The 26,801-nt window shown below is 41.7% G+C and overlaps 12 protein-coding genes across 12 annotated transcripts; 10 read left to right on the top strand and 2 right to left on the bottom strand.

Moving 5' to 3' along the window:
- Positions 1-352: 352 nt before the first annotated feature.
- On the bottom strand, positions 353-1,943 carry timm10b (translocase of inner mitochondrial membrane 10 homolog B (yeast)). The gene is made up of 3 exons (XM_054756971.1): positions 1,725-1,943; positions 1,541-1,636; positions 353-1,414 (listed from the first exon to the last, which is right to left on the bottom strand). Exons 1-3 carry the CDS (start codon positions 1,749-1,751, stop codon positions 1,211-1,213), a joined length of 327 nt encoding a protein of 108 aa, XP_054612946.1. The 5' UTR covers positions 1,752-1,943; the 3' UTR covers positions 353-1,210.
- Positions 1,944-2,304: 361 nt separating this feature from the next.
- On the bottom strand, positions 2,305-6,574 carry psmd5 (proteasome 26S subunit, non-ATPase 5). Its single transcript, XM_054756970.1, has 10 exons — positions 6,297-6,574; positions 5,917-6,061; positions 5,737-5,850; positions 5,542-5,670; positions 5,358-5,467; positions 4,808-4,950; positions 4,538-4,729; positions 3,094-3,203; positions 2,878-3,018; positions 2,305-2,789 (listed from the first exon to the last, which is right to left on the bottom strand). The coding sequence occupies exons 1-10, from the start codon at positions 6,467-6,469 to the stop codon at positions 2,532-2,534; spliced, it is 1,515 nt and encodes a 504-aa protein (XP_054612945.1). The 5' UTR covers positions 6,470-6,574; the 3' UTR covers positions 2,305-2,531.
- A 337-nt stretch (positions 6,575-6,911) lies between these two features.
- LOC129170148 (beta-1,3-galactosyltransferase 9) lies at positions 6,912-8,635 on the top strand. The gene is made up of 2 exons (XM_054757397.1): positions 6,912-7,053; positions 7,124-8,635. The coding sequence occupies exons 1-2, from the start codon at positions 7,048-7,050 to the stop codon at positions 8,207-8,209; spliced, it is 1,092 nt and encodes a 363-aa protein (XP_054613372.1). The 5' UTR covers positions 6,912-7,047; the 3' UTR covers positions 8,210-8,635.
- Positions 8,636-10,766: 2,131 nt separating this feature from the next.
- On the top strand, positions 10,767-11,604 carry LOC129169680 (histone H2B-like). Its single transcript, XM_054756296.1, has one exon. It carries the CDS (start codon positions 10,785-10,787, stop codon positions 11,157-11,159), a length of 375 nt encoding a protein of 124 aa, XP_054612271.1. The 5' UTR covers positions 10,767-10,784; the 3' UTR covers positions 11,160-11,604.
- A 393-nt stretch (positions 11,605-11,997) lies between these two features.
- LOC129169679 (histone H2A) lies at positions 11,998-12,400 on the top strand. Its single transcript, XM_054756295.1, has one exon. The coding sequence runs from the start codon at positions 12,000-12,002 to the stop codon at positions 12,381-12,383; it is 384 nt and encodes a 127-aa protein (XP_054612270.1). The 5' UTR covers positions 11,998-11,999; the 3' UTR covers positions 12,384-12,400.
- A 3,300-nt stretch (positions 12,401-15,700) lies between these two features.
- On the top strand, positions 15,701-16,090 carry LOC129169681 (histone H2B-like). The gene has a single exon (XM_054756297.1). It carries the CDS (start codon positions 15,701-15,703, stop codon positions 16,073-16,075), a length of 375 nt encoding a protein of 124 aa, XP_054612272.1. The 3' UTR covers positions 16,076-16,090.
- Positions 16,091-16,651: 561 nt separating this feature from the next.
- On the top strand, positions 16,652-17,075 carry LOC129169682 (histone H2B-like). The gene has a single exon (XM_054756298.1). It carries the CDS (start codon positions 16,652-16,654, stop codon positions 17,024-17,026), a length of 375 nt encoding a protein of 124 aa, XP_054612273.1. The 3' UTR covers positions 17,027-17,075.
- Positions 17,076-19,706: 2,631 nt separating this feature from the next.
- Positions 19,707-26,457, top strand: LOC129170400 (histone H3-like). The gene is made up of 2 exons (XM_054757888.1): positions 19,707-20,021; positions 25,992-26,457. Exons 1-2 carry the CDS (start codon positions 19,724-19,726, stop codon positions 26,438-26,440), a joined length of 747 nt encoding a protein of 248 aa, XP_054613863.1. The 5' UTR covers positions 19,707-19,723; the 3' UTR covers positions 26,441-26,457.
- On the top strand, positions 20,919-21,314 carry LOC129170398 (histone H2B-like). The gene has a single exon (XM_054757886.1). It carries the CDS (start codon positions 20,925-20,927, stop codon positions 21,297-21,299), a length of 375 nt encoding a protein of 124 aa, XP_054613861.1. The 5' UTR covers positions 20,919-20,924; the 3' UTR covers positions 21,300-21,314.
- LOC129170397 (histone H2B-like) lies at positions 21,860-22,238 on the top strand. Its single transcript, XM_054757884.1, has one exon. It carries the CDS (start codon positions 21,860-21,862, stop codon positions 22,232-22,234), a length of 375 nt encoding a protein of 124 aa, XP_054613859.1. The 3' UTR covers positions 22,235-22,238.
- Positions 22,239-24,098, top strand: LOC129170396 (histone H2B-like). Its single transcript, XM_054757883.1, has one exon. It carries the CDS (start codon positions 22,799-22,801, stop codon positions 23,171-23,173), a length of 375 nt encoding a protein of 124 aa, XP_054613858.1. The 5' UTR covers positions 22,239-22,798; the 3' UTR covers positions 23,174-24,098.
- Positions 24,387-24,866, top strand: LOC129170399 (histone H2B-like). Its single transcript, XM_054757887.1, has one exon. It carries the CDS (start codon positions 24,428-24,430, stop codon positions 24,800-24,802), a length of 375 nt encoding a protein of 124 aa, XP_054613862.1. The 5' UTR covers positions 24,387-24,427; the 3' UTR covers positions 24,803-24,866.
- Positions 26,458-26,801: the final 344 nt, after the last annotated feature.

Genomic DNA, 26,801 nt, shown 5'->3' on the forward strand with positions numbered 1-26,801 from the left:
AAACCTTAAACGGGGTTCCCAGCAGGACCCAAAAATGGCAGAAAATAGAACTTTTACAGAACGTAAAATTTCTGCCTTTTATTTCAGATCCACAGCTGTTGTGAAATTTTTTCGGTTTGCTTCAATTGCAATTTTCTCATCTGGGAGGTTTAGGGACCCTCCCAAAACTTCATCAGGTGTCACTACAAGACCCAAAAATGGCAAAAACATCCACTTTTCCGAGGAGTCGATTTGAGTTTTTTTTTACTCGCAAAAATCAAAATTTTTCAACTGCATTTTACTGGTTGGAGGAACATCCCAAACCTTCATCAGGCGTCTTGGCAGGATCCAAAAATGACAGAAAATGCCACTTCTCCGAGGGGTCAATTTTCAGTAATTTATTCAGGAGCAGCTGTCAAAAATTTAATTTTTTCGTGACGCTTCAACTGCACTTTCAGGGTCCGGGAGGCGAAGGAAACCTCCCAAAGTTTCATCAGGGGTCTTGGCAGGACCCAAAAATAGCAGAAAATGCCACTTTTTCCTTGTTGAGTATTAACTGTAGTATAATACTGTAAGTACACAATTCATTTGACTATATAGAAATACATTTTCTCCATTCCAGTTTATTTTAATTCACAATGTGATTTTAGTCTTTTTTTTAAAGTTAAATAGTTTTGCAGGATGCCAAATGTGCATGTAGTTCATGAATTATGCATAACTGATCAATCCCATGAGGACTTAAAATGTATAATTTTCAGCAGCGAGGTGCCAGTAAGCTGTCATGTTCTAGTCATATTATGATTCATCTTTCAAAGAAGAAAAAAAAACACCCTGACATTTCACACATTTCAATCCTCCTTCTGTTGCTCACGCAACATGACTGGTTGGTCCCTGTTGTGGATATATTCTTAAGTCCCTGTCACGCTCTACAAAAAAAATTGTGTATTTAAAAAAATGTGATCACGTCAACAAAATAGAGACATTTGCGTCACTTTCAGATGTCAAGCACTGTTACAAATACACAATTTTAACATAATCCAAATAAAATTGCAACCTGAAGAAGAAAAAAAAACAAAAACAGCAGCAGCAAAGCATCACATAAAATTGTGGCACATTTGCAGCCTGCGCTGTTCCTGCAGTCAGAAACTATCCATTTGTGTGCCACCCACTGGAAAAGTCTGCTTTGTAAGCGTTTGGCGCCAGCTTTGGGAAGCATTTGAGCCGTCATGTCTCAGTCGGTGATAGATACCGGTGCTGCCTCTATGGTAGCGAGAGCATCAGCTGCGGATGCTTCTTCCGTTCTATTCGCGGCAGCCTTGCTCTCCATCTCCTCCATTCGCCGCTGCACTAGCCGGGGCATCAGCTGCACGTAGGTGGCCATCAGGCGGTGGTTGGAGCGGATCAGTTTCCCTGCACAGTTGTCCACACAACGCTCCTAAAGCAGAGAGGTCATGGTCATACAAATATTCTACAACCCCAGACTACAATGCACTACTATGTGTACACTAAAGGGGGCGCAAAGAGCCAGAGAGGGACTGTAGAACCTGTGTACAGTACTTGCCTCGTCCATGGTGAGGTTCCTGTAGTTAAAATTGCTGGTGCATCGCTGAAAGCAGATCTCAGTCATACGGTTGTAAACCAGAAGAAAATCACGCAGCTACAAAACATTTATATCCATGATTATGAGCAGATACAGAATGCAAAGTCAAGTTACACTGAATTTTGCAACAATCACCGTGACTTACATTTCTCAGTTGCTGGTCCTGGTCCATCGTCTAATGTAGCTAGTGTGTTAGCTAAAATAACATTGCCGGCGTACGCGTTTCGCCAACTTCGCAAGATAAGCCCTTTAAACACAACCTTCTTGTGAGTTATTTACATTTCATTCTGAACAAGACGAGTTTGTCAAAGGACATGACATTCACGTGAAGCCGCGTCTCACCCGGCTGCAAAAGCTTCCGGCTTTTTCTTCTTCTCTTGCATTTTTTGGCACACTGTACAATGTAGAGCGCCGTGCTCCCTCTACAGGATAGAAAGCGCAACTACTATCTGTGGTAAGGCGTTGATACAGCATCACAGCAGTGAGGTCATTATTGTGCTCAATATACAATTGTAAAATGTGTTTTTCACTCCTGTTGTGGCCAATTTGCAGGATTAACATGCTAAAGCGGCAACTGAAAATACTTGCAAAACATATTCAACACAAATACGCACACTTGTGCCCCAAGATGACACTCTTTTGTACATAAAATGTGACGACACACATACACATTTTTAACAACAATGGAAACAAGCAATTCTGTTAAGTCAGCAAACATATTCTCTTTAATCAGTCCCTCAAACACTTGCAGAGCTTGGAGTGGTATCTTTCTGCCCAATTTTACATGTTTAATCACAGACTGTTTGTGGATGAGTTCATTTTCGATTGGAAATGAGTTTTTATGACACTTTGTCATACAGTGTTAGAGCGATTTGGTCTATTACAACATGGCACAATGTGTGTGAACCCACTTGTTTGCAAACATCATTGCATAAATCAAGTGAAAGCAGGCTCAGTCTGCTCCTTCTGTGCCCACTGCGGCCACGGCCGACACGTAGTAAGGCCCCTCTTTCAGGTAAGCCTTAAGAGAGATGTAATTTTGTGTGCCCAGTATCTCTGTTGCTGTCGAAGAAGTCACAAGGGAGCCCACCAGTTCAAACTTTGCATCTTTGGCCTCCTTGCTTTGACCCGTGGAACGATCCAAAACAAACTCCATGAAACCCGGCGTGCCCACCATTAACCTCTGACCCCACGGTTGAGTGGCAATGGCCTGGGAGATTAAAAAAAATAAATAAATAAAGCTGTGGGTAAAGACGTGATGAGAATAAGTTATGTATGAAAGCGGCGGGGGTACTCACGGTGAAGACGCGCAGGGCACCGCAGTGCAGCTCTGGGAACGGCTGAGTGCTGATGTTGCGAATCATCTCAATGGGCTGTTTGGACAAAAGGCGGAACCACGACTCCGTGAGAGCCAGCAGGTCTTCTGTCTGTTGCTCCGGCTAGATGGGAACATCAGCCATTAACTTTGACAATGCCGGAAGACAATCAAACTATATAGGCGGAGCCAGACATACCTGCAGAGTGAGGAGTTGTGATATGGCCTCCAAGCTGCGCACTCTGAGCTCTGTAGCGCCAGAGCTGGCAAGCTGGCTTATGCTCAACAATACCGACTTAAATTTGTCTCCTGCAATCAGAGAATAAAGATAATTGTATGTGATGCTAAATGTAATGCATTGGTGCCTCTAATAATAAGATTTACACTATAAACAAAGGGTTCTCAATTATATTTGTCCAATGGCAAGAACACATCGGCTTCCCGACTGCAGTTTCTGTAAATGATGCATATTTTGTAGTCCATTTGCTGTTAAAAGACCAATGTCTACTTTTCTTCTACTGCTGCTTCATTGTGACACAAACGCCTTGCTGTTACCCCCGGCAGACCAGAGGAGGTACTGCATGAATGAGCAATTGCGCAGTTTGTTTTTTGTTTTTTTTTTTGGCCCGTGGCACGCTCTACAATTATAATTTAACAAGAAAACTAAATAAAATCCAACAACAACCACACAAGTGGAAAAATCGGCAGCAATTTTACAAGAATGAAGTCAAAATACTACGAAAAACAGTTGTACTCTAATGACAAAAAGGTTGTAAATTTCCAAGAACAACGCTGTAATATTATGAGGAAAAATAATAATCCTTTTAGTAGCGTGAAGTCGATACATTAAAGACATTTTATTTAGAGTCCTGATATGAAAAAAACAAGCAAAACAATAAAGTTGTAATTTTTAGAAAATGAAGGTGCAGAAAAAGTGTTACGAGAGTAAAGTCCAAATATTATGGCAATAAAGTCATAATTACAAGGAAACTTACAGGAAGAAAGTTGAAAAAAAAAAAAAAACATCAAAAATGAAAAAAAAAAAAAAAAAAAAACAGCTGTAATTTTACAAAAATAAAGTCAAAACATTGAGAGGGAAAACGTATTCTAAAGAGAAAAAAACTTGTAATATTATGAGGAAAAATAATGTCGTTTTACTAGTATAGAGTCAAAATCTTAAAGAAATATATTTATATGTAAAAGTTGCAATATCATGAGAAACAAGCAAAACTAAATAAAGCTGTCATTTTTCAAATTAATAAAAAAACCCCTGCAAAAATGGGGGAAAAACCCCAGCAAAGACCGAACTTCATGCTAATATGCTGTTTCTCCCATATCACAATGCTGAGATGCAGTTTTTTTTTGCAGTTTTTACATTTTATAGTGGTTAATGTCTTTTTTTTACATTTGCATTACCATTAACAATTCAACACGACTCACCAATGCCTTACGCTTTCTTCATTTTTGTAACAAAAAGTGACTTTTTACATTATAACATTGCATTTGTATGCCAGGTAGCTCTGGTTAAACGCTACTTTAAAACTGTATTTGCCTGTACTGTACAGTCAATAGTAAAGGGTTTCATGATGGCAGCATTTTTACCTTGGAACGGATTCTAACGACTGCCATTGCTTCTCATCTACCTGTTTTCTGCAGGACCTGCTTCCCTTCCACGGTCGAACCGAGCAATCCCAAAGTGTCCAGAGCCACGCCGACCATCACGGGGTCCTCGTCCAACGCCATCTCAAACACTTTGTTCTGGAACACTGGGTAGGTTTCACAAACCTGCTGGGGACTGTCCATGATGGCCAAGTTGCCGAAGAACTTCACCAAACCTGCAAGTAAATGTTGAGTGAAACAAAACTAAGAATTGCAGTATTTTATATTTAGGAGCGGGGTAACTGGATGCTCACCTGGAAGATACAAGGAGAAGAAGGGATCCGTTTCTGCTCCTTTGATCATGTTGGAAATCTTGTCCATTATACCCTGCTGGGACAAGTACTGTCGGCCATGTTGAGTGTGGGCAACAGTTGTTACCATCTCAATCGCTGTGGCCCTTCAAAAAGGTAATCCCAACGTTAGCCAGGCATCCAAGGCACCATCTTCTTTAGTCTTAAAGTCACTCGTTTTGGTTAGATTGTTATATTTTCTTACTGAGAACCTAAAGAGCAACTTTTTTTTTAACAGATGCAGCATTTTTTGACCATTTTGTGTCACTGCATTTAACGCTGAAGTGAGCTAAACAAGTTAGCCGCCGTATTTGGGAGCATGCTCATATAACATCCATTACGTGGATTATTACAAAAACTTCGTGGTTGTTGATCGCATCGCTCATCAGTTTGTTCATTCACAGACACGCAAGCTAAATATGTCTGTCTGAGAGCGCAAAACAGACGGATTCCGGGAATTGTGGGACCTCATACTGTATGTCCTCTGTATTTATAATACAACAGACTTTATTACCTGATTAAAACATCATCTCCTGTCAGTTCCCCGAGCAACTGAGACATTATCCCGCTGTTTGCGCAGTAACCAAGGGAAATTGGAGACATGGAAGAAATTCCTACAACCAGCTGACAAAACAAAGGAAAATTATAAACAACACAAGCAGTAGGCACTCTAAAAGAGGCCGCTAAAATCATCTTACCTCGTATATTCTGTATCGGATAATGTCGCTCCTGGCCATCACGTCCTTTAAAACGTCCAGTAAGTTGCTCTGGAACAGTTTGTCCAAGCCAGGTTTGGAGTGACTCAGCTTAGACAGGGACTGGATGGCCTGCAAAACAACAGTTAATGCACTTGCTGTAAAGAATGTACACAAATGACGGCAATGCTTGTTTGCCTGTTTGGCCACTGTCATGTTCTCTTCTGCAATGGAGTGGATCACCGTTCGGAGAATGTCCTGGCTGTTGAGGATTTCGGTGACAGCGTCAGGGTGCTCCACCATTCTATCGACCTGATAGAAAAAGTTGTTTTGGGCTACTGGTTTTATCAGTGCATGCACAGTCTGTCAGCACGTTACCTGGGTCAAAGCCAGTATCTTTACGGTACTGTTGGGATGTGTCAGACCCGCCTGCAGCTCCGCCATGTAGTTCTGGGCAACATGCAAAGGGCTGCAGGCCTTTAAGATGCGTTCGAGGATGTCCACACACAGCTCAACCTGCTCCCTGTCAATACAGATGCTGTCAATTAACTCCATACTTCTGAGCATAATGCTATTTTCTAGATAACTGGTGTATAATTCCACCCAGACAAGTGTAATGATAGTCCATACAAACAAGTCAACACTTAAAAAAATGTAATTTCAGAATCCGATTATAATGGTAATTGCTTTGTGTGAGAATATAATGAAAGAAATGCGTGACTCAGCAGATGACATTACAGAAAAAGCGGCAAACCGACCTTTCATTAGAGTTCAACAAAGAGAAGATCACGTCGAAACGATGCCCGCTAATAAACTCCCTCAAAGCGCTGACGGGTATCGATAAAAGTGCAGTTTTCAGACACTGCAGCTCTTCAATCGGGTCTTCTACGCCGGAGATTTCCTCCAGCAAACTCTCGATGGAGGCAGCCATTATCGCCACTGTTTACATGACGAATCTACATTAGCTAGCAGCCAATAGTTTAGCTTAGCTTCCAACAAACCCGACCTACTCTTCTTCATTACCGTCTGACGGTTGGATGATGGTCATCCCTACAAATGATTGCCACCTGCTGGTTAATGTTTTGCATTGCATCTAACCTGGTTGTCCACTAAAAATAAAATAAAATAAAATAAAATAAAATAAAATAAAATAAAATAAAATAAAATAAAATAAAATAAAATAAAATAAAATAAAATAAAATAAAATAAATAAAATAAAATAAAATATTTTTTGAACAGTTGTAAATGAGTTACAGTACATACATTATAATTATTGACCAGCCTATTTAGCCTAAATAAACAAAGATAAATCCTTAACCTTTCTCTTCATACCACTGCATCAAACTTTGATGTCTCATTCATATTTTAAATGCATAGCTGTCCTCCTCATGTGACACCCTGCTAAGGTTTCATGGAAGAAAGTGGAGACACCGTCTGCCAACTTGTATTCTTGGAGGTTCTCTGCCACTGCTGCACCTTGAGAGAGAAGAACATTATTGAAAATAAGTCATGCAGGTAAAAATCTAACTGTTAAGAATCTAGAGCTACAGTGATTGTAACGTGTACTTTTTTATTTATGTTCCAGTGCTTTCTGTCCAAGCTAACAACGCACCAGTGGTGCTTCCTCCTCTTCAATGTGCTGCTTTTCCATGCGCTGTTGTTTGGCGCTGACTTTGTAGAGGAGTATCTTCTTCAGCCTACACCCGGACTGTACATCGACGACCATGTTATGGACGTAAGGGAGAAAGCGAGGAAATTGGATCTGAGCAACGTCAGGGAAAATGTATCCCAAGCATACCCGATCTCCAACTGTGACGCCTGCACAGCATCTGACATCTTCCTGCTTGCGCTAATCTTCAGCTCCCCTCTTAATATTTCTCAAAGAGATGCGATCAGGAGGACATGGGCCAATCAAACACGAGTGCAAGGTGTTTCATTGCGGGTTCTTTTCCTCATAGGCTCGTCTCACACGTCTTCTCTGCGTGAGGCTCTTATGGTAGAGTCTGGCCTCCACAAGGACATGGTCCAAGTCCAGGCAGTGACTGACTCATCCATGCTTGACCCGATAGAAAGAACCGTGCTGGCACTCCGCTGGGTCATCACCTTTTGTCCCAAGGCACGCTTTGTTCTCCTGACGCATGAGAATGTGTTTGTGAACATCCCTGCCATCGGAGGCTACCTGCTCGGGTTACACAGGCACCCTGAGGACCTCTATCTGGGACGAGTGATCCATGGTGAGTTCCCTGACAGGAACCCCTCCAGCCCTGGCTACATTCCTCCGGGCCTCTACTCCGGCAAGTACTTACCTGACTACTGCGACGGGACATCCTATGTTCTGTCTCAAGACGTGGTCCGAAAAGTGTACGTAGCATCCGCATTGATTCGTGCGCCCGTGTCTGCGGATGTCTTTCTGGGTTTTTGTGCTCAGAAGGCTGGCGTGGTGCCGACCCACAACACTCGGTTCTCAGGACGGAAACACATCCGCTACAATGCTTGCTGCTATCGTTACCTGTTCAGCTCCGCAGAAATGACGCGGCAGGAGCTAGAGAGGGTGTGGTCGGACTTGGGACAGAAGGCAGATGGGAAATGCTCCATTTTCCGGACCTACTATGGCCTTGTGACCTGCAAGGCACTCACGTACCTCGATACGCTGTCTCTCCTCAACCCTTAAGGCAAAGTAGTCCAAGTGCAATACAACACAATACAAACTAGAAAAATGTCCACTGAAAGTTTGAATGGGCCTGCCTGTTGCTTACCTTTGTCCCGTCATTGTATCCTTGCGGGTTGCTTGCGTATTATATCCACGATATGGCCTGAAGCATGTTTCCCAATAATGTGTCCGCTTTCAATTTTGGTCATCGGTTATGTTGCCATGGTTACACAAACTGTTACTAAATATAAATAGAGCTCTGCCACCCATCGAGACATATCTGGTGATATAACACTCATTGGGGTTCTTTGCAAGGTAAGGGCTGAAGGGGGGTACCTAATCAAGTGGCCTGTTTTCAGCTATGTTCATCAATTACGTCGCCATGGTTAGACAAAATGTAAAATGTATAAACAGTACACTACCTATGAGTTGTTATGACTAATATGTTGTGATAAATACACATTAAAGTTTGAAAATGGCCAGTGTTTGCCATGTGTGTTACTAGGGGGGAAATATATATATATATCATTAAAAAAAATCACACAAAGTATCAGCATGGGTATCTTCAAAATGCCCAAAAGTGGTATCAGTGTCTGATATTGCCCATCAAGTCTTTGAATGCCTGGAATAAGCCTTCCTTTAACATGGTGACATTCTTATCACACAAGTGTAAAAAGAAGTCAACCGCTGTAAAATGCAAATACAGTAACTGCATAATGACAGGTCTTGTGTATGCAATGTCGAAGACAAAGTTTTGAAATATTCAACTGCAAAACCTGACAAAGGCAAAACGGGACGAGTATAAAAAGAAGTTAACTGCAAGACAAGAAGTCTCGAGTACGGTATGTCAAAAAAGCCAAAGAAAAGGCGAAACACTTTTAAAACTAGTAAAACACCTAACAACGGCTAAAGGAGACCCTGTCACACAAGTGTAAAAAGTAGTTACATAGTTTTTTTTGTTGTAATTTATTATTTTCTATATAATGTTCCAATGACTTGCATGTTTAACTGTTAAATGCTGCAATGACCGTGGCTAAACTAAACACATTCAATTGTGGCTGTCATAACTGATGTCCAGAAATACTCTTAAAAATCATGTAATCTTCTGGTCTTAACAATAGCAGTGCAGAAAAATACAACCACGATAGTAAACATGTTCAGTGAATGTCCCCCTGAGGGTCAATCAAAACGAACACTAACATATGATATAATATATTTGTAAAGGCAGAGTTTTTAGGTAAGATATGAAAAATGATGAGGTGGCTGGTGAATGTATACGTTTACTAACATTCATATATTCACCGTAGAATTAATTTCACAATTTAAATGCTTATTCGTATTACTATTTATGAATTTTGTCATTATAGAAGAACCATAGGTACTAGTGAAAACAGTGTAGCAACAAACATTTTAAAAAAGTTCGAGTTAAAACGCAGGGAAAGTAGCAAAATGGAGGGACAGCAGGCTGTCAAGGGGGAAGGGCTACCACCGGCACACAAGGTGACGTCATCTGTCCTCTTTCAGGTCCGCAGTTTTGTAATAAGATCAGCTATCCAATTCACCAGCAAATCAACTTTCTGCAGTCTGCTCGTACGCTCGAGAGGTTATTAGGAAAAATGTCTGGAAGAGGAAAGGGAGGTAAAGGTTTGGGGAAAGGAGGCGCCAAGCGTCACCGTAAAGTTCTCCGTGATAACATCCAGGGAATTACGAAGCCTGCTATCCGTCGTCTGGCTCGCCGTGGTGGAGTCAAGCGAATCTCCGGCCTGATCTACGAGGAGACTCGTGGTGTGCTTAAAGTGTTTCTGGAGAACGTCATTCGTGATGCCGTCACCTACACTGAGCACGCCAAGAGGAAGACTGTGACCGCCATGGATGTGGTGTACGCCCTCAAGAGACAAGGACGCACTCTCTACGGTTTCGGAGGCTAGACACTTACTTTGAACAATGAACAAAAAGGTCCTTTTTAGGGCCGCACACTATTTCTACAGAAAGCTTGCATTTCAGTTTGCTTAATACTGTTACAAGACCTGATGCTAATAAGGACTATACGTCCATGTTTAAAACAAAATACATTTCAAATGAAATAATAAGAATATTACATCTTCACTTGCCAATCGATCACTGGTACACCAATTAAAATGAAATAAGAGGACTAAAGATACCATATAATAAAGACACCATTCTCATATATGTAAACGTTAGTTAAAATAATAAGCACCAGTATGTGGTTCAGGTTGTTTCTTGTGTATCTAATTGTAGTGGGGTGTTGCCATTAAAATTGTCTTTCAGGGAAACATGAACCAATCGTAAATAAAAAAGTCATCTTCAACAATAACATAAAAGTCGGATATTTAAGATCATTCATGCTGTTAAGCTTTCACATGCTTTCATAACTGCAGCACGTTTCAGCAAAGACCGTATCACGTGACTCTGAACGGCGCCATCACGCTCTTTTCGAGCACTGCCCATGAATGACAGTGTCAGCCAATCACACAAAAGCGTCCGCACAGTTAAATTTGCATGAGGCGTATATAAGGCCACTGCCTCGCGCTGTGCTGGTACAGTCGTGTCAGAAAACTTTGCGTTGTTCGCCACGATGCCTGAACCAGCCAAGTCTGCACCCAAGAAGGGCTCCAAGAAAGCCGTCAGCAAGGCTACCGGCAAGGGAGGCAAGAAGAGGAAGAGTCGTAGAAAGGAGAGTTACGCCATCTACGTGTACAAGGTGCTCAAGCAGGTGCACCCTGACACTGGAATCTCTTCGAAGGCTATGAGCATCATGAACTCCTTCGTCAACGACATTTTTGAACGCATCGCGTCTGAGGCGTCTCGTTTGGCTCACTACAACAAACGCTCCACGATCACGTCCAGGGAGATCCAGACCGCCGTTCGTCTTCTGTTGCCAGGTGAACTGGCTAAGCACGCCGTGTCCGAGGGCACCAAGGCTGTTACCAAGTACACCAGCTCTAAGTAATCTGTTAGTATTGCTTAAACCCAACGGCTCTTTTAAGAGCCACACACTTGTTCTCAAAAGCAATCGTCCATCCAACCTGGATAGAGAAAAATGAAACTGTGAGCTTTAACAATAGTCTGCATAACTAAACAGTACATTGACACAACACATTAAATTATAAATGTGATTAAATGTTAACTATTAAAGCGCTTGTCTCCAAACAAGTTCCTATAATTGTGTCCCCCGCGTCGAGTCTGTGCTTTCCTTACAGATTAAGCTAGAAGCTGTTGTCCTTTTCTCAGTGTAGATGGCAAAACACGTATGTAGTGTAACATGTACTGTAGTTTACTTCATTGCTTAAACTTGACGGTTTTAATTGCCGTACATGTCAGTATAAGTTTCATTTAAGGAAGGGCCATGGCTTAAGTTAATATCACCAAAATAACAGCTCAGTTCAGTTTACCTATTTAAAGTCTGAATTAATATAAATACATAATATATCAAATTAAGCATCATACAAGGGAGTCGTCTTTGGAGATGGGTTGAGTGCATTTACCTTGATTTTGTACATGTGACAAAATGTATCATTTATACAGACAGACACAGACTATCCAAATGTAACAGGCAATAATAAAACATACATTTAATTAAAAGGAGAATACTTCACTATGTCAATAAGACTGCATTTTCTGTTGTCTTTCTTGGCAAACGTTCACAATTGTACAGTTTATGATACTCTTTTTTGATTGGTCAGCCGATTTCCCACTTAAGCGAGCCAATCAATGAGCAGCTAGCAAACAATAAATTCGCTGCTCACCCCTGGCTTTGGCATTGTGTCAAACAAGTTCTAAATTTGTGAACATGTCTGGACGTGGTAAAACCGGTGGTAAGGCCAGAGCCAAGGCTAAGACTCGCTCTTCCCGCGCCGGCCTTCAGTTCCCAGTGGGTCGTGTCCACAGACTGCTTCGTAAAGGTAACTATGCTGAGCGTGTTGGCGCTGGCGCTCCCGTCTATCTGGCTGCTGTGTTGGAGTATTTGACGGCTGAGATCCTGGAGTTGGCTGGAAATGCAGCCCGCGACAACAAGAAGACCAGGATCATCCCCCGTCATCTGCAGCTGGCCGTCCGTAACGATGAGGAGCTCAACAAACTCCTTGGTGGCGTGACCATCGCTCAGGGTGGTGTCCTGCCTAACATCCAAGCTGTTCTTCTGCCCAAGAAGACTGAGAAACCCGCCAAGAAGTAAAGCTGCATCTCTGAGACCAGGACCCCCCCCCCCAAAGGCTCTTTTAAGAGCCACACACTTGTCTCGAAAATGAGCTTAATTCCGGTTTAACTCAACTGAATTATCCTCTAGCTATAACAGAAGATGGTAACCAAACTCTGGCACTTAAGCAACAGAATAAATGCAACATAACATGTCTTAATTGTTGGGTATGGGTTGAAATATATATATATATATATATATATATATATATATTTAAAACACCCTCAAAACTTTCCTGTTTCCAAGAACTCATTCCTTGAAGTGAGGCTTCTGTTTCTAAGCTATGCAGTCCCTCGTTTATTGTGGTTAATTGGTTCCAGACCTGACCGTGGTAGGATTCAATGTTAATAAATATGGAATGTTGTCAGAGCATAGAAAATACCTTTAAGGACTTTCTAAATAAATTTTTAACCATTAGAGCACTGTAGACATGAAAACACCCCTATAGTGACCTTTACACTCCTATTATTCATTGTTTACACTACATTGTTAATGCAGAGGCTACATGACAGAAGAGACTGCCACGGCTGCATAGCATGCTAGCGGGATAACTTGTTAGCCTCCAGTGTATTTATTCTAAACTTGAGTGTCAAAACAGAGTGGGGAATGAAGACAAAGTAAGAAGCCAAAAACTTATTTTCACTCTATCATGTTAAACATGCCATGGCTTACTCCATGCAGTGTGATGCTAATGTAATGAAAGCTAATGTAATGTCTCAATGTTTTGTGTCATTACAGAATATTGCATATCATTTGTATTTCAACATTTTTTTACTAATGGGCCATAGTCAACCACCAAACAGCAATCATTTATTTTTTGAAAAACTGCGGTAGAGTCGAGGATAATCAAACTGCGATGTAGCGAGGGACAATTGTGTATATACACTCCTGATCAAAATCTTAAGACTTCAGTTGAAAAATTGCTAGAATTTGCATTTTGCACATTTGGATCTTAATAAGGTTTTAAGTAGAGCTACATATTTGCAAAAACAAGAAGGGGGAGTGGGACAAAAAGCATTTTGAAAAAGTAATTTATTGAAAACAACTAAACTGAAATAGGCTGTTTATCAGCTGATCAAAAGTTTAAGTCCACAGGCTATAAAAGCCAAAATCTGCTCAAAATTTTCATTTTATGTCAGGCATTCACACTGTCATGCCCTCCTGATGGCTAAAGCTAAGAAGTTTTCTCTTTTTGAACGTGGTCAGACTGTCGAACTGCTTAAGCAAGGCCTCTCGCAGCGTGCCATTGCTGCTGAGGTTGGGCGCAGTAAATCACTCATAATCAGATCTTTCAAATTTTTTGAAACATCCTGAGCATTATGGAACACAAAAGTCAAGTGGTAGACCCCCAAAAAATCACACCTGCGCTGAGCCGGAGGATCCGATTGGCTGTCCATCAAGACACAGGGCTGTCTTCCACCCACATTTGACCCCGTCGTATTTTCTGCTCCTTGTCCTACTCCTTTGAACCAAGATTAATTTATTCCATCGGGGTCAGCGTCTTCTTCTGTAGCTAGTTTGCTAGCCACCATTGACCACAACGTCTTCTTCTATAGCTAGTTTGCTAGCCACTATTGACCACAACAGGAAACGGCACGGAGGAGATTGACAATGGTCTACAGCAAATCAGAAAGCAGAACACCATGACATTTTAGCTAAATGTGACCTGATCTCACCTTTGACCATTGTCGTGGATGCATTCATAATTGTGCACGTTTATTATTTCTTAGTAATAATAAGGACGTGAGGTTTGAACCGAGATCCCACAAGCAAGACTTGTCTAGTCACACAAAGAATAGAATGACTGGGCAAAGTATGCATGCTTCGTAGGGTGGCATCTCTATTACAGATGTTCCTGTGAATAATCTCTAATCACTCTGAGACATGACCACGTTTAACTCATGTTTACACATATGAGAATGGTATCAGATATGCGCTGAAACATTGTGATTATGTCAGAACCTGTAAACAAAGCGCTCCATTGCAACTATACATACATACCGCACATACATACAAACTAACAACTACTACAAACTACTCAATCAAACTTGTTTTAAAACCTCCAGGACAATTTACGTAATTCATCCTATTAAAGTTAAAGGGGAAGGGTTACTGGCTGAAAGACCGCCCAGTCTAGATTACGTCACATCTCCTCTCTTAGGTCCGCAGATTTGCAATAAGATTGCCGCCCATCGCTCGAGCTAATCAGTCTACATTGTCACTGACAAACGTGGAAGATGTCTGGAAGAGGAAAGGGTGGTAAAGGCTTGGGGAAAGGAGGCGCCAAACGTCACCGCAAGGTTCTCCGTGATAACATCCAGGGAATCACCAAGCCTGCTATCCGTCGTCTGGCTCGCCGTGGTGGCGTCAAGCGTATCTCCGGTTTGATCTACGAGGAGACTCGCGGTGTGCTCAAAGTGTTTCTGGAAAACGTCATTCGTGATGCCGTCACCTACACTGAGCACGCCAAGAGGAAAACTGTGACCGCTATGGATGTGGTGTACGCCCTCAAGAGACAAGGACGCACTCTCTACGGTTTCGGAGGCTAAACTCGTCAGTTTTGCAACAACTACAACGGCCCTTTTAAGGGCCACGCACTGTTTCTATTGAGAGCTTCCGTTTCTTTCCATATGCTTTAAGTTGTTAAAATTTACAATTGTTAAGTCAAAATAATAAAATATTTCATTAGCAATACATTTTTATTCGGAAACTCAAAACAATGTAGTTTAAATATAGCAATTATACAGTATCTCTTTCACAACGGTATTAAGTTATGTTAAAGTCTATCTATTTCAATTCCACTAAATGTATTTAAATAACGTGCTTCAATTGTACTTGTATAATGCCTGTATATCAAGCTCTTTGCATTATTAATACTTTTCGAGTTGGCAAGAACACATGACCTGTTGAGTACTGAAATATTTAATCTGAAGCCTAAGTATTGAACTTTTTATGGGATCGATAATTGGACTGACCCGCCCACCACTATTGGTTACTTGAAGCAGGCTTTGTGCTTTTATGAATTCAGTTCATAAGTTAGTCATTTTCTGTCAATGTAGTTATAAAACATAAATTGTTAATCGTTAGCCTGCTTTCAAAAGTGCAGCACATTTCAACCAATCGCAATGTCGCGTGGTGAGTCTCACACCTTGTTACTTGAGCACTTATCAGTGAATAATGGTTTCAACCAATCAGAGAAAGGCGTCGGCACAGTATAGTTTGCATGACACGTCTATAAGAACACTGGCTGCTGCAGAACAGCTTCATTCCTGTCGGAAAGCACTGCATTCATCACAATGCCTGAACCAGCCAAGTCTGCGCCCAAGAAGGGCTCCAAGAAAGCCGTCACCAAGGCTCCCGGCAAGGGCGGAAAGAAGAAAAGAAGCCGCAGAAAGGAGAGCTACGCCATCTATGTCTACAAGGTGCTCAAGCAGGTGCACCCTGATACCGGCATCTCTTCCAAAGCAATGAGCATCATGAACTCCTTTGTCAACGACATCTTTGAGCGCATTGCTTCAGAGGCGTCTCGTCTGGCTCATTACAATAAGCGCTCCACCATCACTTCCAGGGAGATCCAGACCGCCGTTCGTCTTCTGCTGCCCGGTGAGCTGGCTAAGCACGCCGTGTCTGAAGGCACAAAGGCTGTCACCAAGTATACCAGCTCCAAGTGAACTGCTGTATGGCATTTCAACCCAACGGCTCTTTTAAGAGCCACACACTTCTCTTTAAAGCAACCATTTGCTGTAATCGTTACTGTTGACAAATCTACAGTACAAAATACCTTGTAAGTGGGTAAAACTCGTTATACAGGGTTTTCTATAGGCCAGCCGTAGCGGTACCGTGCGATGCAACTCAAACAGGAAATTGGAACGAGACCTTACACATGGGCTTTATTTTATACAAATGCAGTTTCAGTAACAGTTGCAGTTAATTCCGAGTTATCTGCAAGTTTTGAACTCGTGGGTTTTGAACGACTCGGCTCATACCATCTGTGGAGTAGCGATAATTCATTTTTCAACTAAGTATGTAGTATATACATATCCGACGTGTATTTTAAATATATACAGGCTTTATATAAAACGGAGCATATGTGCTGAAGGCTGGAATCGCACCTCTTTTTTTTAGTGTCCTCTTCGTGTGGTACGTCAGCCAATCAAAGAAAAGCGTTGGCGCAGTTTTATTTGCATAGCGGGGCTATAAAGCCACGGGTTCTCACAAGTGTTAATCAGTTGTATCGGACTGCAGCAATGCCTGAACCAGCAAAATCCGCGCCCAAGAAGGGCTCCAAGAAAGCTGTCACTAAAGCTCCCGGCAAAGGAAACAAGAAGAGGAAGAGCCGTAGAAAGGAGAGCTATGCTATCTACGTTTACAAGGTGCTCAAGCAGGTGCACCCTGATACCGGTATCTCTTCCAAGGCGATGAGCATCATGAACTCCTTCGTCAACGACATCTTTGAGCGAATCGCTTCCGAGGCGTCTCGTCTGGCTCATTACAATAAACGCTCCACCATCACTTCTAGGGAGATCCAGACCGCCGTTCGTCTCCTCCTGCCTGGTGAGCTGGCTAAGCACGCCGTGTCTGAAGGCACAAAGGCTGTCACCAAGTATACCAGCTCCAAGTAAACTGCTGTATGGCATTTCAACCCAACGGCTCTTTTAAGAGCCACACACTACTTTCAAAAGGCATACCTCCTCGTTCCTGAAATGATGACTGTTTACATGTATTTATAGTTTTAAGAAACTAGCCTGGCCTCAACTCGATATATCTTGGAAATAATCGCTGGGGTGAATGAATTTAGATATACTAATAATATGAGTGATTTATTCTGGAATATTGATTATAATCTTTGTGTGGATGGAAGTCACTTTTTTGAATTTCCATTTTGTCTATGTATGGGATCCATGACTTGTATAGACGTAGACACAAAGCAGGCTGCAATGGAGTGAATGTCCGTGCCAAACAGCTTTTATTGCCACTATTTCCTCACAAGGACATGGTTCATAATACAGAACTACAAAAACTTGCAACACTAATTCAATGACAAAAAATATTTCAAGTATAAGAAAAATAGATACAACTAGAATAAATAAGAGACTACGACCATACAGCTCACTATTACTACTTATATAAACTTTGCATAGACTGGTAGACTGTTCTACAAGTGTGTGCAAATGAGCTCCTTTAAAAAAAAATAGGAGATCTGTCCCTTCAAGTCTTAATTGAGCAATAACAAAATGCAATGTAAACAAATTAAAAGCAGTTCTATTCTGGATGGCTTCTTCTGCCTGTTGGAGGCTGTCACGTAGCTAGTGGCCAAAAAATATATATACATATGTATGTATATATTTATTACTTTAATGATACAATTACATAGTTGTTAAACAATGACAAACAATGGCACTTAGCATCTGGCATTTACAATGTAAAATAAGTGCTAATAAGCGAGAGCTGTGATCATGTAGTTCTGGAAACTATGGACCAAGTATTTAATATAAAAATAACCCTAAACAAGAATTCCAATGTCAAATTATTTGTGGTGATATACGTCATAATTTAGGAACGGAAGACTAACTAATCTTTGACTAACATGAGAGAATAGAATGGTACCTTGATCTGCAACTCCTCCCAGTCACAACATATTATATATGGGACAAATCAGAAAAAATACAATTACATATTGTTTTTCTTTATTACACACAAAGTGCCACATTGATCATTTGAGATAGACGATAAAACCAAAACACGTATCAATTCATATCATGATAGTACATTTCCTGCTTTATGTGTTGAATTGTACATATTTTCACTATAATAGGTGGTATGATAAATACATTTCCAATTATTTTGAAGTAACTTTCAATGTGATGGATTACACGCAATATGCGACCGAGCAAAGGTCTTTGCTGATTGGCCAGCTTGTTTTCCGTTTCAGCTAGCCAATCACTGAGCATCCTACGTGTGTATAAAGACACTGCTCCCGCTTAGAATGGTCATCGTTTTAGAGAGTCACAGCTCTTCAATTCATTCACGGAAGATATGTCTGGACGTGGCAAAACCGGTGGTAAGGCGAGAGCCAAGGCTAAGACTCGCTCTTCCCGCGCCGGCCTTCAGTTCCCAGTGGGTCGTGTCCACAGACTGCTTCGTAAAGGTAACTATGCTGAGCGTGTTGGTGCTGGGGCTCCTGTCTATCTGGCTGCTGTGTTAGAGTATTTGACCGCTGAGATCCTGGAGTTGGCTGGAAATGCAGCCCGCGACAACAAGAAGACCAGGATCATCCCCCGTCATCTGCAGCTGGCTGTCCGCAATGATGAGGAGCTCAACAAACTCCTTGGTGGAGTGACCATCGCTCAGGGTGGTGTCCTGCCTAACATCCAGGCTGTTCTTCTGCCCAAGAAGACTGAGAAGCCCGCCAAGAAGTAAACCTGTATTCCTAAAAGCAGACCCCACAACGGCTCTTTTAAGAGCCACACACTTTTCTGAAAGAGCTTTATTCTATTTTTAATGTTCTACATTTTAATGCACAGGCTGCACAACTGATCAAATTGAGCCCTGCTGTACACTAAATGTAGTGCTAGTTAATTTTCTTGCTTAATCTCATTTGGTAATTCAGACTGAAAAGCACATAACAAATTTTAGAAACAAATGCATTTGCAGACTCAACATGACATAAATACATTATAAGACAACGTCAATACATTTTTTTTTTTTTTTTTTACATACAAATGTTTACAAGAAACCCAATTGTGCCAAAAATAGCTAGTGCTTCTCAAACTATTTTTGGCCCCAAAGCCCTCCAATGACTTGAGTTTGCAATATCATGAGCAACACAACAAAAATAGCATAGAAGAATATATCCGAACATCAAAAATATTTCAATCATGTTTGTGTCAATGCCACACGCCTAGACAAACTGAAGAAGGCAGACTGTGTCACTGGCTGAGCTGGACATACGGCTCCTTTACATCATGAACAAGCAAGTTGATATGACATTTATGCAGAGCTGCTGGAAATGTGATTTTTTTCTTGGAGATGAATAGAGTATCTAATAGGATCTTCAAACATTTAAAGTAAAAATGAAATGTGATATAATCATGTGCAATTATACATGTTATTTCCACTACTAACTGCATAATTTCGCTTAAAATATAAACGAAAAACTCGAATTATTCTTAGTGAAGTTATGGGGGAAGGGCTGCTCACCGAAGGCCGTCCCACCCAGATGACGTCAACGGTCCTCTCTTAGGTCCGCAGTCGTGCGATAAGAAAGCCGCCCGGCAACTCTGCCAGACTATTCACATTACTGCCAAACATCGACGAAAATGTCTGGAAGAGGAAAGGGAGGTAAAGGTTTGGGGAAAGGAGGCGCAAAACGTCACCGTAAAGTTCTCCGTGATAACATCCAGGGAATCACGAAGCCTGCTATCCGTCGTCTGGCTCGCCGTGGTGGAGTCAAGCGTATCTCCGGTTTGATCTACGAGGAGACTCGCGGTGTGCTCAAAGTGTTCCTTGAGAACGTCATTCGTGATGCCGTCACCTACACCGAGCACGCCAAGAGGAAGACTGTGACTGCCATGGATGTGGTGTACGCCCTCAAGAGACAAGGACGCACTCTCTACGGTTTCGGAGGCTAGATGTCAACTACCTGTATATGTTCACAACAAACGGTCCTTTTAAGGACCACACACTAATGCTTCTTGAGCTTCAGTTCCTTTCTACCTTACGTATTAAACGTATGATCAGAGGATTGTAAACGAGTTCACTAGACTGTTGTGGCGGTCCTTAGCAACTAATGGGCGGAGGAATCGAGATTAAGTGGAATGAATTCATTACATACTCTGGTATTTTAGTATTTGTCAGTGACGTGAATATATTGAGTTACTTATGTGAAAACAATGCTTGATATGGTATTTTTCTAAAGATAAACACTTGTGTCATACACGTCAACACAGTTGAGACCTGAGTTGAATCATGTAAAGGTTTCTGTATAACTGCTGTATTGGTGTTGTGTAATTAATTTACTTTGTCAGTTCCTCTCAATGTGGGGAAGTAAGATTTGCATTTGTGTTATGTTTATGTATTACTGCTCACAAAAAGTTACGGATATGCCAAGCTGTTAGAATACAACAGGTTGGCCATTAAGGGCATTGAGTATTTACCATGTTGGTCATGTGCCTTCAAAATTAGAGCAGCTCAAATTAAGTTCACTTCAAAAAGTTACACAGGAGTACGTTTTACGTTAATCCTGAAATGTCTGAAATATAAACATCTTGTGAGTAGTATACATGGATGCAGCATTTCCATACTTTTCAATATAAAACGTAAATCAAAAGTAGTTCAAAAACGGTGTGCACGTGATGCTGAATGCTGGAATCGCACGCCTATTTTATGTAAGTGTCTCCTGCAGTCATATCCTAGCCAATCACAGGAAGGCGTTGGCACAGTCGTATTTGCATAAAACAGCTATAAAGCGACTGGTTCTGGCACTGTCTACATTTAGTCCGAAGGTATCCGAAGACAACTATGCCTGAACCAGCGAAATCTGCGCCCAAGAAGGGCTCCAAGAAAGCCGTCACCAAGGCTCCCGGCAAGGGCGGAAAGAAGAGAAGAAGTCGCAGAAAGGAGAGCTACGCCATTTACGTCTACAAGGTGCTCAAGCAGGTGCACCCTGATACCGGTATCTCTTCCAAGGCCATGAGCATCATGAACTCCTTCGTCAACGACATCTTTGAGCGAATCGCTTCAGAGGCGTCTCGTCTGGCTCATTACAATAAGCGCTCCACCATCACTTCCAGGGAGATCCAGACCGCCGTTCGTCTTCTGCTGCCCGGTGAGCTGGCTAAGCACGCCGTGTCTGAAGGCACAAAGGCTGTCACCAAGTATACCAGCTCCAAGTAAACTGCTATATGGCATTTCAACCCAACGGCTCTTTTAAGAGCCACACACTTCTCTTTAAAGCAATCATTTGCTGTAATCGTTACTGTTAATCAAATCTACAGTACAAAATACCTTGTAAGTGGGTAAAGCTCGTTATACAGGGTTTTCTATAGGCCAGTCGTAGCGGTACTGTGCGATGCAACTCAAACAGGAAATTGGAACGAGACCTTTTTCATGGGCTTTATTTTATACAAATGCAGTTTCAGTAACAGTTGCAGTTAATTCCGAGTTATCTGCAAGTTTTGAACGACTCGGCTCATACCATCTGTGGAGTAGCGAGAATTTATTTTTGAACTAAGTATGTAGTATATACATATCCGACGTGTATTTTAAATATTTACAGGCTTTATATAAAACGGAGCATATGTGCTGAAGGCTGGAATCGCACCTCTTTTTTAGTGTCCTCTTCGTGTGGTACGTCAGCCAATCAAAGAAAAGCGTTGGCGCAGTTTTATTTGCATAGCGGGGCTATAAAGCCACGGGTTTTCACAAGTGTTAATCAGTTGTATCGGACTGCAGCAATGCCTGAACCAGCAAAATCCGCGCCCAAGAAGGGCTCCAAGAAAGCTGTCACTAAAGCTCCCGGCAAAGGAAACAAGAAGAGGAAGAGCCGTAGAAAGGAGAGCTATGCTATCTACGTTTACAAGGTGCTCAAGCAGGTGCACCCTGATACCGGTATCTCTTCCAAGGCGATGAGCATCATGAACTCCTTCGTCAACGACATCTTTGAGCGAATCGCTTCCGAGGCGTCTCGTCTGGCTCATTACAATAAACGCTCCACCATCACTTCCAGGGAGATTCAGACCGCCGTTCGTCTCCTGCTGCCCGGTGAGCTGGCTAAGCACGCCGTGTCTGAAGGCACAAAGGCTGTCACCAAGTATACCAGCTCCAAGTAAACTGCTGTATGGCATGACAACCCAACGGCTCTTTTAAGAGCCACACACTTCTCTTAAAAGCAACCATTTGCTGTACTGTAATCGTTACTGTTAACAAATCTACAGTACAAAATACCTTGTAAGTGGGTAAAACTCGTTATACAGGGTTTTCTATAGGCCAGCCGTAACCGTACTGTGCGATGCAACTCAAACAGGAAACTGGAACGAGACCTTTTTCATGGGCTTTATTTTATACAAATGCAGTTTCAGTAACAGTTGCAGTTAATTCCGAGTTATCTGCAAGTTTTGAACGACTCGGCTCATACCATCTGTGGAGTAGCGAGAATTTATTTTTGAACTAAGTATGTAGTATATACATATCCGACGTGTATTTTAAATATTTACAGGCTTTATATAAAACGGAGCATATGTGCTGAAGGCTGGAATCGCACCTCTTTTTTAGTGTCCTCTTCGTGTGGTACGTCAGCCAATCAAAGAAAAGCGTTGGCGCAGTTGTATTTGCATGGCGGGGCTATAAAGCCACGGGTTTTCCCAAGCGTTAATCAGTTGTATCGGACTGCAGCAATGCCTGAACCAGCAAAATCCGCGCCCAAGAAGGGCTCCAAGAAAGCTGTCACTAAAGCTCCCGGCAAAGGAAACAAGAAGAGGAAGAGCCGTAGAAAGGAGAGCTATGCTATCTACGTTTACAAGGTGCTCAAACAGGTTCACCCCGACACCGGAATCTCTTCCAAGGCGATGAGCATTATGAACTCCTTTGTCAACGATATCTTTGAGCGAATCGCTTCCGAGGCGTCTCGTCTGGCTCATTACAATAAACGCTCCACCATCACTTCCAGGGAGATTCAGACCGCCGTTCGTCTCCTCCTGCCTGGTGAGCTGGCTAAGCACGCCGTGTCTGAAGGCACCAAGGCTGTTACCAAGTACACCAGCTCCAAGTAACGCGCGAGATCATTTACCCCAACGGCTCTTTTAAGAGCCACACACTTCATTTTAAGAGCATCCATTTGTTGTACTCACTACTAAATATTTCCTATGTATCTTGTTAAAGGGTTTTCAGTGCTTGAGTTGTCATGGGTCATTTGTGGTGTCACTGATTTCTGAGCAATTAACACACGAGCTGAATTACAGAAAATGCTTTAAACAAAGGGCAATAAAGTAATTATAGTTTAAGAACTACTATAAGAGTGGAGACTAATTCACAACAATTTAATGTGTTCTTGTTAATGATATACATTACCTCAAATGACCCACCTGATCTAGGAATTTATTTCTGATAAAGATCTGGTATAGATACTGTATTTCAGTATTGATCTGCATGTTACTCTCATGCACTGTAACCATATAGTGTCAACAATTCTGATGTTATGCATACTTTGGGCTTTGACTGTGTAATCTGCTTCAACTAATTGCAGGATAATTGTGAATGAAACTATCACCTGAAACTGCACTGTAAACACTGAGCTAAGACCAGCTAAGACTTGCTGAAACATTTTGGACTGACTAAGTTGTGTTAATGTTATTTATTGCATTTACTATGAGTCAGTTCTTCACAATTTGGGTAAGCAAGACACCATTTCTGATGTTATATTTATATATGAGCAGGGGGAAATTCAATTCCCTTAAAGCACCATCTACAAAATCCACATTAACTTTAGAATAGGGGACCGGAGGAAATCAAAGAGATCAAGGAACTGGACAATGAAGATGATGTCATCTTGACTACAATGAATAAAAAAGACAAGCTGGAGGTAAACAACAATTGACAATAATAGCTTCTTGATATATATTTCTCTGATATATATATATGTTGTGGATGAATGATCAACAATAGACATAGCGAAGGGGTGGATTAACTAAGATCTACTTCTTACTCCTTTTCATACTTTAGCTGTGCAATTGTGCAAGTATAACGACGTGATGTTATTTAATGTCACTTTTAGTCATGTCTGAAACTAATAAACCATCATGTGCATACCTGACATTTGCGTACTTAAATATAAAATGTATATCAGAATTGCGGAACGTTCCAACAAAGGGTGTGTCACGTGACACTGAAAGCGCGCGCCTCTTTCTTTCTCCTGTGTGATGTGTTAGCCAATCAACAAAAAGCTTTGGCACAGTCCTATTTGCATGAAGCGGCTTTAAAAGCCACTGGGTCTCGCAAAGTCAGGTCAGTTGGATTAATACACAACAATGCCTGAACCAGCGAAATCCGCGCCCAAGAAGGGCTCAAAGAAAGCTGTCACCAAGGCTCCCGGTAAGGGCGGAAAGAAGAGAAGAAGTCGCAGAAAGGAGAGCTATGCCATCTACGTGTACAAGGTTCTCAAACAGGTTCACCCCGACACCGGAATCTCTTCCAAGGCCATGAGCATTATGAACTCCTTCGTGAACGACATTTTTGAGCGCATTGCTTCTGAGGCGTCTCGTTTGGCTCATTATAACAAACGCTCGACTATCACTTCCAGGGAGATTCAGACCGCCGTTCGTCTCCTACTACCCGGTGAGCTGGCTAAGCACGCCGTGTCTGAAGGCACCAAGGCTGTCACCAAGTACACCAGCTCCAAGTAAATTGCGGCTTTGTTTGTCCCCAACGGCTCTTTTAAGAGCCACACACGTTCTCTTAAGAGCATTCTTTCACTAGCTTTTTTTTTTTTTTTTTTTTTTTTTTTTATATAGAAAAAATCCAGCAGAATTATACTATTTGCAGTGCACAATTGTATGTGTATAGGAAAGGAAACTTAAAAGCTGTCATGAGTCTTTTCAGCAGATGGTCTCAAATTGTTTAAATTTGTATAGCATGCTTTTAATTTTCAATGTTACATTCTGCGACAACTGAAATTGCTTAAATTTTCAAACCTGCATTTAGTGGAGAGGTCAACTTTCAATTCCATCAAATTGTTCACCCCAGGGCAAACTTTCTTCTCTTTAGAGCCATTTACGGGACATGTTGGCAAAATGCATGTGTGTGTGTATAAATACAGATATATATTTCACTTGAAGAAAATTATGAATCATGCCAGTAAATTTATCCTAATACCACCCGGAATGTGTAATTTTGCGTATGAATTGTCAGCAGTGTCAAACATTGCATGCACAGGAGCACGGACCATGTATTTGTATGTATTATGCATTTTGACCCCAACCCATCAGATAAAGAGCAGATAAACAAGGTCTTAAGTGGTATCTGCCTCCAATGGAACATCAAATTAAAGGCCCCGACATGGTATTCCTGCTTGCCATAACCTAACATGTACTGTGCATTGAGGAAGACAAGGCCGATGATACCAGGCACATTTTAACTCACATGGCTAAAAAAATATTTCATAGGTGACCCAATACTAATGTACTGGAAGAAACAGTGCACATGTAATGGTTAATGTTTTAACACTTGTATTTAAGATGAAATGTCTCCTATCCTCTCTGAGCATACCAGAATGTAAACAGCATGCATTAGTTTGAATTTGAATGTATGACTCTTTAGTTACTTGCTTAAGGAAATAAACTTTCATAATACTATGAATTGTTGTTGAATGAACCTCGTTACATTCAAGAAATTTCCATTTTAAAATTTCAATTAATGTATGGCGGTGTGTTACTATGATTTTGAACTATATTACTGACAAAAAATTACTCTGGACAATTGTTTTAATGATTGGCTCAATTCAAATGTGTATCCTCCAATAGTTGATCAGCTACGACGCACGTGGTTTTTAAATGGACCAATCAGCGATGATGCCTGGGAATAAAACCCGCTGAGCCCCGCCATGTCTCTCATTGTCTTCGTTGCAAGTCACAATGGCTAGAACCAAGCAGACAGCCCGTAAGTCCACTGGCGGCAAAGCACCCAGGAAGCAGCTGGCCACTAAAGCTGCCCGTAAGAGCGCCCCTGCTACCGGCGGTGTGAAAAAGCCTCATCGTTATAGACCAGGTACCGTGGCTCTGAGAGAGATCCGTCGCTACCAAAAGTCGACCGAGTTGCTCATCCGCAAACTCCCCTTCCAGCGCCTCGTGAGAGAGATTGCTCAAGACTTTAAGACAGACCTGCGCTTTCAGAGCTCGGCTGTCATGGCTCTGCAAGAGGCCAGTGAGGCTTACCTGGTTGGCCTGTTTGAGGACACTAACCTCTGTGCCATCCATGCTAAGAGAGTTACCATCATGCCCAAAGATATTCAGCTGGCTCGCCGCATCCGTGGAGAGAGGGCTTGAATGTTCTCTTCCCAACCTTAAAGGCTCTTTTAAGAGCCACCAACACTCTCTACTAAAACGAGTAATTCCTTGATGACATTCATTTAAATCGAACTACAATTAAATATACCACTTGTAGTTCTCTGTTTGGCCGGTAGAGGATGTAGTTCACTCGTTTCAATTGTGTCCCCATGTATTCATCGAAATTCAAAAGTAACAGGACACTCGCATGGTGCGACACGCTAAAAGCACATGTTGAAATACTGTATTTTAGGTAAGATTTGCTTTTATTCTCGAGAAGCAGTTTTGTTTTGAGAACCATGTGGACGGGTTGTTTGACATGAAAATATTCCTTAAAAGAAAGGTAAACAGTAGGCTGTGT

Source organism: Dunckerocampus dactyliophorus, chromosome 17 (genome assembly GCF_027744805.1).
Source record: "Dunckerocampus dactyliophorus isolate RoL2022-P2 chromosome 17, RoL_Ddac_1.1, whole genome shotgun sequence".
NCBI classification, from domain to species: Eukaryota; Metazoa; Chordata; class Actinopteri; order Syngnathiformes; family Syngnathidae; genus Dunckerocampus; species Dunckerocampus dactyliophorus.

Excerpts from the sequence above, each read along its gene's own strand:
- timm10b (XM_054756971.1), bottom strand. The coding sequence starts at position 1,751 with ATGGACCAGGACCAGCAACTGAGAAAT. Across the intron at positions 1,637-1,724 it reads AGGACCAGCAACTGAGAAAT|CTGCGTGATTTTCTTCTGGT; the intron begins GTAAGTCACGGT and ends AATGTTTTGTAG. Across the intron at positions 1,415-1,540 it reads GGAACCTCACCATGGACGAG|GAGCGTTGTGTGGACAACTG; the intron begins GCAAGTACTGTA and ends TCTCTGCTTTAG.
- psmd5 (XM_054756970.1), bottom strand. The coding sequence starts at position 6,469 with ATGGCTGCCTCCATCGAGAGTTTGCTGGAGGAAATCTCCGGCGTAGAA. Across the intron at positions 3,019-3,093 it reads CACAACTCCTCACTCTGCAG|CCGGAGCAACAGACAGAAGA; the intron begins GTATGTCTGGCT and ends GTTCCCATCTAG. Across the intron at positions 2,790-2,877 it reads GTGCCCTGCGCGTCTTCACC|GCCATTGCCACTCAACCGTG; the intron begins GTGAGTACCCCC and ends TTAATCTCCCAG.
- LOC129169680 (XM_054756296.1), top strand. The coding sequence starts at position 10,785 with ATGCCTGAACCAGCCAAGTCTGCACCCAAGAAGGGCTCCAAGAAAGCC.
- LOC129169679 (XM_054756295.1), top strand. The coding sequence starts at position 12,000 with ATGTCTGGACGTGGTAAAACCGGTGGTAAGGCCAGAGCCAAGGCTAAG.
- LOC129169681 (XM_054756297.1), top strand. The coding sequence starts at position 15,701 with ATGCCTGAACCAGCCAAGTCTGCGCCCAAGAAGGGCTCCAAGAAAGCC.
- LOC129169682 (XM_054756298.1), top strand. The coding sequence starts at position 16,652 with ATGCCTGAACCAGCAAAATCCGCGCCCAAGAAGGGCTCCAAGAAAGCT.
- LOC129170400 (XM_054757888.1), top strand. The coding sequence starts at position 19,724 with ATGTCTGGAAGAGGAAAGGGAGGTAAAGGTTTGGGGAAAGGAGGCGCA. Across the intron at positions 20,022-25,991 it reads ACAAGGACGCACTCTCTACG|CCCCGCCATGTCTCTCATTG; the intron begins GTTTCGGAGGCT and ends AAACCCGCTGAG.
- LOC129170398 (XM_054757886.1), top strand. The coding sequence starts at position 20,925 with ATGCCTGAACCAGCGAAATCTGCGCCCAAGAAGGGCTCCAAGAAAGCC.
- LOC129170397 (XM_054757884.1), top strand. The coding sequence starts at position 21,860 with ATGCCTGAACCAGCAAAATCCGCGCCCAAGAAGGGCTCCAAGAAAGCT.
- LOC129170396 (XM_054757883.1), top strand. The coding sequence starts at position 22,799 with ATGCCTGAACCAGCAAAATCCGCGCCCAAGAAGGGCTCCAAGAAAGCT.
- LOC129170399 (XM_054757887.1), top strand. The coding sequence starts at position 24,428 with ATGCCTGAACCAGCGAAATCCGCGCCCAAGAAGGGCTCAAAGAAAGCT.